Source organism: Tauraco erythrolophus, chromosome 2, assembly GCF_009769465.1.
Source record: "Tauraco erythrolophus isolate bTauEry1 chromosome 2, bTauEry1.pri, whole genome shotgun sequence".
NCBI classification, from domain to species: Eukaryota; Metazoa; Chordata; class Aves; order Musophagiformes; family Musophagidae; genus Tauraco; species Tauraco erythrolophus.
In genome coordinates, this window is record NC_141466.1 from 69408914 (window position 1) to 69418470 (window position 9557).

Below are 9557 nucleotides of genomic sequence, written 5' to 3' on the forward strand. Positions count from 1 at the left end.
GAGAGCCAGACTGGCCCTTTGTCATCGCAAGATAACGTGTCTCTGGGCAACTTGGGCTTTGTGTCTGTGCAAGGTCTGGCTGCTGCTCTGCCGGCAATTTGTTGGAGCGGAGGGAGGAGAAAGGGTCAGCGTGGGATGGAACGTGGCTTTGTAAACCAAAGCCCTGAGCAGTTCCCTCCAGGCTTACGAAGAGGAACTTGGAGATCCATGAGAAGTTTCAGCAGAGCCTCCCTCTCTCCTACGTATGGGATAAAGGATGATCAGTCACAAGGGAGAAGGCGGCTTTGAATTCTTAAAATAGCTTGCACAGCTGGGGGCTTCCCCTTGAGGGATCTCAAGTGTTTAGCATTAGCAATGCACCCAAACTCTTGTTGCCTCCTTGAGAAAGTTGTTATCACACAACTTCTCTGGCATGAAAGGTTTCTGGGCATGTGCCTATTGCAAGGCATCCACAGCCAATGTATTCATCCACATGCTCCGTCCTGCTTCTCTTGGAAGAAAAATACTGCAGTGGTCGCACTTTTGCTTTGAAAAATAGAAGCAAATGTGTAAACATCTTCAAGCACAGAGTGGCTGTGTGTTCCGGAAAACAAAATAAAAAAATGTAGTTTTGATCTTGAAACAACTAACATAAGTACAAATAAACGAAATCAAAAACAAAAAGGAGAGAGGGAAAAAGAAAAAGAGCAAATACAGCAAGGACAAAAAGGGTTTATGTGCTGAAAAAATATTATGATCACCTCTTATCTCCTTCTCAACACACGTGTTGAGAAACACTGCACTCCTAAGTGAGCTAGAAGAAAAGCTCTCTCTGCTCAAGCCAGCAAGACTTGTTGTCTCATGATGAAAGTGACTCTTCCCGTCTCCGAGTCTGTCATCCCGCTGAGAAATAGAGTCGATAATACTTTCTTGGCCTATTTGATCAAGTTAGATCATGAGTGACTCTACAGCACCCGGTGCAGAGAAGCCGTCGGGGCTGTTAGGAGTGACTGCTTTGCAGATAATGCTAGCAGCCCAGAGACTTTGATTGCGAGCCAAATACATCTTGGCTCAGATTCGCTGTCAGGAAAGTTAGATATCAGCTCGGTTTGCATAGGCTGAGTTCCAGTTTGATGGCTTAATAGAAATGATTCAACCAGTCTTCCCACCCCTGCCCCGTCATGAATGGAAGGTCTTTGCAACCATCTCATGGCTACAGGGCCAGGCTGAGCCTATGACAGGGTCTCCCAGAGGACCATCAATTGGTTTAGAGCTGTGTTAGGATGGTCAAGGAGTAAACGACAGCTTGCGACACATGTGTTGGCCAGCTGGGTGCACTGAGAGATGAGTTACAGCTGCCGAAAATGGGTCTAGCTTTCCATTTTAGCATGACACGGGCTAGTCTACCAAGGTAAACGTGTGCTAGCAAAGTGTGCCTTCAAAGCACACGGCTGCTGGTGGCACACTGGCCCCATTGCTGCTGCCACCAAGAGGAACACCTTTAGATCCCCGTTGGTGGAGATGCAGAAGACTACGGGCTGGGACTGTTCCGTCTCCCAGCTGGTCAGCAAGCCCAGGTGTGACAGCTCGGGAGATGTCTCCTGGGACATCCAGGCTTGCACTGCAAGAGTGCCTTCTGCCAAATACCTTTCTGCCTTGTGTTTTGATACAGTGAATGTTTTTGCAGATAATTTCTGCTTTCTTCATAAAATCGTATCAGATCTAAACTCGTAACTTTTTTATTAGGAAATCTGAACAGTTGGGGCAATTCCCTCTCACCCTCCTCCCCCCTCTTGCTTTTGATTGGAAATTCCCATTTTTTATGAGAAGTTTTAATTTCTCATTGAAAAGTCAGTCGTTTCTGTAGAGACAACTCCTCCTTTTCCTGATTAAGCTCAAAACCATGTTTCTAACAGCATTTGTTTCAAACTCAAATCCATAAAACCAACTAAGAGCTTTGATGCTAATCTTGAGACGTCTCGAAAGACCTCAATTTCCAGAGCACGCTTAGCCCTCACCCTCTGAAAATCAGTCCTGTCCATATTATGTTTAGCCAAAAGCAAGCAAAGAGGTGGAAGAAGTTGCGGTTCCTCAATTGAAAGAGATGGCCTTACAAAGAGACCTATTCTTTATGCAGTTGCAGGTTGTTATAATGCCTGAGGACAAGCACCTGAAACAACCAGTGTTCTCCATCAGTAGTACTTAAATCCAGCTGTGAGCAGCTGCAGGGCAAGGGCAGGAGTTGTTCTACCCATCTGCTATGTCTTATCTACTCAATGCAAGTGAATAGCAGCAGCTGTAGTGATGGAGCTGTTGTGTTTGAGAACCATCATCATGGGCCAAGACTTTGCTGTGCCGAGGGCTTTATAGATGCAGAATTAAAAGTAAGTTTTGACTTAATAGAGATCAAGAACTGACCTTAAAGATATCATGAGTGCTTAGGGAACCATGATAAAATGAATGAAACTCACATGATGGAATAACCCACTCCGAGTTAAAAGTGGGTTGGCGATGCTGCCAACGACGCAGTTGAATCCAGAGTTATGCACTCCTTGCCTGCCTTTGTGTTACTTCCATTAAACTAAATAATATCAGGAGGAATTAGACTTTTGTTGACAATAAATAAATAAATATATTATTTCTGAGACAGTGAGGTGAAAGCTTGAGACTGTGAGATAAGTTGCATGACATTGAGATTAAAAAAAAAATAAAATCAAAATGCGAGGAATGCAAAAAAATGAAAAAAAAGTTTTCTCTTATTTAACACTTCTATAATCAATGATTTTACATGATTGAATTTGAAGTACTCCCACAAAATATAATTCAGCTCTTTGATTTTTTTTTTATGATTGAATTGCCTGGATTTTGTGCTTTCTCTATCAATTCACTTGACTTGCCTGCTTTCATGAGAGTATCTGATATATCAACTATCTTGCATGGTTCCTATCAGCCCATCTTGCCACACAGGATAGAGTCAGACATAGCATCATTTCTGGAAACTTGGGCACCGGTAGAGAAAAATAAGAAGTTTCCCAGACGGTCAGTGTGAATATTCCTCCAAAACTGGAACTGAATCTAACAAACCAAATACTTTTGAGAGCTGAAAATGGCAAAGATGGTACTTAATGGATTTTTTAGCATCTTTCCACTTCTGCCTTTTGGTATGAAGCAGAAGTAAAAGTCGCCTCCCTGAAGATAGCTTCTGTTGCACTTCTCACCAGAGAAGGTTGATAAAAACCCCATGAAAAACTGGTGATGTCTGCTCAGTTGTGGAGGTAGGAGAGCACGGCCACTTGGAAATGTGCTATGAAAACAATTTTTCAAAAGAAAGCACGGTTTCTGGAAAAAATGAGACTTCCACAGAAATGCATCCCCATTCACATTTTTCAAGAGCTACACCTCCCACAAATTTGATCTCCATAACAAATGTCAGTTTTGAAGAACATTTTGGTATTGTAGTTCTTCTGTTTGTCCCATGGCAGAGACCCTCCACCACCATCCATAAGACCTAAGACCTAGGTCTGCTGTTCCACTCATCCTATTTACTTTTGGCCTCACTTTTTCCTTTCCTCATGCCCTGTCTCCCCTAATCCTACACTTTCGCCCATGTAGGGAACTTTTATGTGTTGCTAACTGCTTTCTTCCAAGCTTTCTCTATTTTCTACCCTCTTCTAATTCCCTCTCTCTCTGTACTTAATCTGCAAAACTTCTTTCACACAAATATATACAAATTGCTGTTGGATGCTGGGCAGAGGTAGCAGAGGGCTTCCTGCTAAAAGGCAATCATCTACCAAACACCGTTTGCAACCCGTAGATAATTGCAGAGGAGGATGAAACCAACAAACAGTTTCCAAGTAGGGCTCTGTGCATTCTTATTTTGTACTCTTTTCTTTCTTCTCCTTCTCTTTGTAGTCTCTCTGGGCTCTCTGATGCCTGCTATTTCCTCTGAAATTTTCAGCTGGCTGGTTATAGCTTCCACGAGTTGTCATGCTGTAGCCAGGGCAACAGACAGAAATCTCACGCAGTTGATGTTTCAGATCTCACTTCGCTCAACCAATGAAGAAGGACTGCTTTTCCCTCTTAATTTCTCTGATGAGCAGGGGAAAACTGGCAGCTACAAACAGTTAGTGATGTAAACTGAATCTTCAGAAACATGCTGATAAAATCCACGCCTGGCAATGCTAAAGATACAGAAACCGCATGCCTGTGACATGCTGGCTTGTTCTCAAGACGTACTGTAGGAGGGCCACCACCTTGCAAAATCCCACGGGAAGGTGAAGCAAATAGCAATTGAGCTAAGAATCTTACCTTGTACAGAGGCTTGGTTTAGATGAGGGATGCTGACAAATTGCCTGCCCTTTGGTAGAGATAGAAAGAAAAAAGAAGGCATTTATTATTTCGCTGTGTTTGCAGGAAGACTTGCTCTCAGCTTCACAGATGAGTGGGAGTCTGATCCGGAGCCCACTGTAGTCAGCCAACAGCCCCTGCATCTGGTTTTGTATGTGTCGTGATGGCTTTAGCACATTCTGCCATGATGTGTTCCTAGCTGTCTTGGCAGTCAGCTTGAATAATCTTTGGCTCCCCTTTGAATGAAACCATAAATCTGCTACCCATTCGTTTAGACCCTGGTCTATCTAACTCTTGTTCACTGATGACAGATTTTGGATCAATGGGGGATGAGGCATGAACGTTCCCATTGAGAAGTGACAATTGCAATGTATTTGAAGCAGAAAACCCACAATACTCTTTGCCATAATTGTCCCAAGGCTCATGGAATATCCTTTGCTCAGAGGTATGTTCAAAAAATGGAGGCAGTGACTGTAATAGCAAATTAAACAGCAGCAAGGTTCTACAATTCATCTAGGCACACTTTTAAAATGTTGGCATGATCCCTAGTTTGGTGTGGGCCAGACCCTGAGAGTGGTCAATTGACCATACGCCGCTCCTAATCCACAGCTGGGACGCAACAACCTTGGCTTGTGTGCTAAGAGTTTAGTGGAACAAAAATAGCCAGGTGGGTTCTGTTGGCCTCTACCCAACCTCAAACACCAGTCCTGTGAACAGTCCAAGCACACCCACAGAAGTGGTGTTTGACCACTGCCGGCTATTTTCATACACGTGCAAAAGGAGTGAACCATGGATGCTGAATTAAAAACATCTAGTGCTTTCTGTCCATACCACCCTTTGGCTCCTACTTAGCAGCAGTGTGGGGTGGGAGACCTGCTCACCTGCTGCCCTTTCTTATTTAGCTGAGAGAAATACAGACCTCCACTGACATGTGAGAGCTTAGTACCTGTGGCAAAAAAAAAAACCATGTCATAAGGTGATTGATCATACTGTATATACACTGATAGCAGCTCCTCTTCAGTGAGCTGCAGAGAAGGAAATTTAGGAAAAGAACATCCTCTTGGTCAGTCTGACATTTGCTGTCATGAAAACTGGACTGTATGGCCACACGGTAACTCAGAAATGAAACTAAAGGAGTGAAAAACATCTCCGCCTGTCATCAAAAGCAATGACAGGTGATTCTTTCTCCCTCAGAGCTCAAGACCCAAGATGGTTTTCACATGACAGTTGCACCTAGAGTTTGTCCTGTGCTGGCTGCTGGATGTACTCCTGGCAAGGGCAGGAAAAGAGGAAACGACTTCATGTCCTCTGAACAGCAACAGAGGGATAACGTGATTTCCCAGGTTTAAACAAGAGGTCTGTCATTTGAGGTCTCCTAGGTCCTATCCCAGTGTCTTACTGATCTCTGTTCACGTAAAGAGAGCCCATTTGGATTCAGAAGGAGCAGCAGGTGCTCGGTGCTCCTGATTCTCAGCCCACTCCAACACAGATCAGCTGCAGACACTCTTTAGCCAACCTGTTGTCCTCCCCGATGCTGAAGATTCCATTGCGGTTTGTAGCTTTGAATCTTAGTCTGAATCTGACCTGTCTTTGTGCTGTTTGCCAGTCAGCAACACCAGCTCGGGTTGCAGAATGCTGAAGGCAGCAGACCTGTCTAAGAGATATGGAGATCAGCTCATAGGACTTGTGTCCAAGTGATGCCGGACACACAGGTAGTGGCCTCTTACACCTTCTCTCTCTGTGTCCTGCTCTGCTCTCCGGTCCAGCCCACACAGATAACCATGCCAGGCTCAACACAAGATAGCCTTTCAGAGCACCACCATCCCTAGTCCATTTGAACATTCACGGCCAGAACATATTCCCAAAGAGAAAATGACATCCTTTTTGACAGAGAAAAAACCCAGAGCAAGAAAGGGTTGACTGAACACTTCACCCCATATTAAGAAGCTCATGGGAAGAAGTCATAGAATCACAGAACGGTTTGGGTTGGAAGGGACCTCAAAGATCATTTAGCTTCAACCCCCCCTGCCATGGACAGGGATACCCTCCACTATACCAGGTTGCTCAATGCCTCATCCAACCTGGCCTTGAAGTCAGGCATAAACATTTGTTTTCTGCCCTTTGAACAACATTTCCCAATTGGTGACAAAATTTTTGAAAATAGAAGGACTCAAGTTCCTACTGGCACATACCCGTATTGCCTGCATCACTCCAGACATTAAATGAGCTGTGGAAGACACCAAAAAGACACAAAACTGCAGGCTTACCTTGGGTGGGGCAAGAGGAGGTTTACTCCTGTTTTTTGGGTTGCTTCCAGAAGTGTGTTTCTCATTGGACATCAACTGGTTTTTGCTCCCAAGCAACCCCATCCTGGAAGGCAGATCAGAAATGACTTTTTAATGAGAGTGCTCTTGGGAAAAAGGTCAGATATTGAGGGACGAAACAATCTTCTCGTTCATGAAGAACACATTGGACAAGATGAGAATGCAACGGAAAGAAAAGTTTAAAATCATCCCCTCTACAGTCCTCCTACTACTTTGGATCTTATGAAACACATAGTTTCTGTTCCCACACAATTCTGATGTTTCACATTTTGCAGATGCAGCTTAGACAGACACTATAAATCACCAGAAAAAAATAGGCAAAAATGAATGCTTTGGATATGTCCCCTGTTCGATGCGGAGATCCCCAGGTGGCGATGAGCAGACTCGCTCCAGAGCCAGATGATGCCCCATGCATGCTCTGCTGGAGGATCGAAGACAGAGTGCTGGAGAATATTCCTGTGCTGAACTGTTCAGATGTACAAGAGCTTTAAGAGTGCCACATAGTCCCCAGACCAAGCCCTACCCACACTGTTAAGTACCTTCTGTAGGTCATGTCCCCCCCATACAGCAAGACCAGCACACAGATGTGTAGCTATCTGCATGATACCAATGCCCCCCTTCCTTCATAGAATCATAGAATGGTTTGAGTTGGAAAGGACTTTAAAAATCATCTAGTTCCAATTCCCCTGCCATGGGCAAGGACACCTTCCACTACACCAGGTTTCTCAAACTCCCATCCAACCTGGCCTTGAACACTTCCAGGGATGGGGCAGTCACAACTTCTCTGGGCAACCTGTTCCAATGCCTCACCACCCTTAGAGGGAAGAATTTCTTCCTTAGATCTAGTCTAAATCTGCCCTCTTTCAGTTTAAAGCCATTGCCCCTTGTCCTATCACTACATGTCCTTGTCAAAAGTTCCTCTCTAGCTTTCTTGTAGGTCCCCTTTAGGTACTGGAAGGCTGCTAGAAGGTCTCCCCAGAGCCTCCTCTTCTCCAGACTGAATGACCCCAACTCTCTCAGCCTGTCTTCATAGCAGAGGTGCTCCAGCCCTTGCATCTTCATGGCCTCCTCTGGACCCACTCCAACAGCTCCATGTCCTTCTTGTGTTGGGAACCCCAGAGCTCAACGCAGTACTGCAGAAGGGGTCTCACAAGAGCAGAGTAGAGGGGCAGAATCCTCTCCCTCGACCTGCTGCCCAGGCGCTTTGAATGCAGCCTAGGACACGGCTGGCTTTCTGGGCTGCAAGCGCACATTGACGGCTCCTATTGAGCTTCTTATCAACCAACACCTCAAGTCGTTCTCCTCAGGGCTACTCTCAATCCAGCCCTGTGCTGATCAATCCTTTCTTGTGCTGAAGCAGCACAGACACACTCTCCGTTTGTCCATAAAGGCATGGGACCTGATGGGACACTTTGTAGGACTGCAAGAGGCTTAGCGAGTCAAACATAGGTTAACTTGCATCCATCCTGCCTCTAAAGCTTGGGACTAGGGCTTGACTCAGTTGTCCATATGAGATGCTCTAGTACCATTTGATGTGCCCTGGCATTTCACAAGGTGTGAGTCTCCTGTATATCCTGGATTTTGTTTCCCAACCCCATGTCTGTGTCTCAGACCCTCTCGGCACCTCAAGAAGCAAGTGAATCATCGAATCATAGAATCATAGAATCGTTAGGGCTGGAAGGGACCTTCAAATGTCATCTAGTTCAACCCCCCTGCAAGGAACAGGGATATCTCCAACTAGATCAGGTTGCTCAGGGCCTCATCCAACCTGGCCTTCAACGTCTCCAGGGATGGAGCATCCACCACCTCTCTGGGCAACCTGTTCCAGTGTTCTACAACTCTCATGGTAAAAAATTTTTTCCTAATATCCAACCTGAATCTACCTCCCTCTATTTTAAAACCATTACCCCTTGTCCTATCACAACTGGCCCTCCTGAATAGCCTCTCCCCATCTTTCTTGTAGGCCCCCTTGAGGTACTGGAAGACTGCTATAAGGTCACCCCAGAGCCTCCTCTTCTCCAGGCTGAACAGCCCCAACTCTTTCAGCCTGTCCTCACAGGAAAGGTGCTCCAGCCCTCCTATCATCTTCGTGGCCCTCCTCTGGACCCTCTCCAACTGGTCCATGTCCTTCTTATGTTGGGGACTCCAGAACTGGACGCAATACTCCAAGTGAGGTCTCACGAGGGCAGAGTAGAGGGGGAGAATCACCTCCCTCGACCTGCTGGCCATACTCCTCTTGATGCAGCCCAGGACGCGGTTGGCCTTCTGGGCCGCAAGAGCACATTGCCGGCTCATATTGAGCTTCTCGTCCACCAGTACTCCCAAGTCCTTCTCCTCAGGGCTGCTCTTGATCCATTCTCCGCCCAGTCTGTATTTGTGCCTGGGATTGCCACGACCCAGATGTAGGACCTTGCACTTGGCCTGGTTAAACTTCATGAGGTTGGTACGGGCCCACCTCTCCAGCCTGTTGAGGTCCCTCTGGATGGCATCCCTCCCTTCCAGCGTGTCAACGGAACCACACAGCTTGGTGTCATCGGCGAACTTGCTGAGGGTTCCATTGGCTATCCTCTAGCCTACACTAGAGTTTCCACACTTGTGCTTCAGGGTTGGTTTAACTCACCACACAGAAATGTAATTTTATCTCTGGTCAGTAATTCTAGCTTAATACTGGATCTGAATAGACAAAATAACCAAATCATCACAAACTCAGCTTTCTCAGCCCCCTGAAAACGTAGGGAGCTGCTGAAGCCAGCGTTACTGAAGTGCTGTTGCCACTGGTGTATAAGGTATGTACACCATCCAAGACCAAAATCTGCCCCAGCCCCTGCTTTGAACCAAAGGCATTGAAAGGTGTGGGCTACACGTCCAAAAAATATCCACCCCAAACCTGTAAATAGTTGTATTGAA

At 45.8% G+C, this 9557-nt stretch overlaps 1 protein-coding gene across 1 annotated transcript in view; it reads right to left on the reverse strand.

The window, feature by feature from the left end:
* The window catches only part of BLK (BLK proto-oncogene, Src family tyrosine kinase), a 30148-nt gene extending 23453 nt beyond the window's left edge, over positions 1 to 6695 (reverse strand). The window contains exons 1-2 of the mRNA XM_086624144.1: positions 6594 to 6695; positions 4288 to 4336 (exon numbers count right to left, since the gene is read on the reverse strand). Coding sequence (XP_086480270.1) covers positions 4288 to 4336; positions 6594 to 6695 — 151 coding nt within the window. The remainder of the gene's footprint in view (positions 1 to 4287; positions 4337 to 6593) is intronic.
* Between the last annotated feature and the right edge of the window lie 2862 nt (positions 6696 to 9557).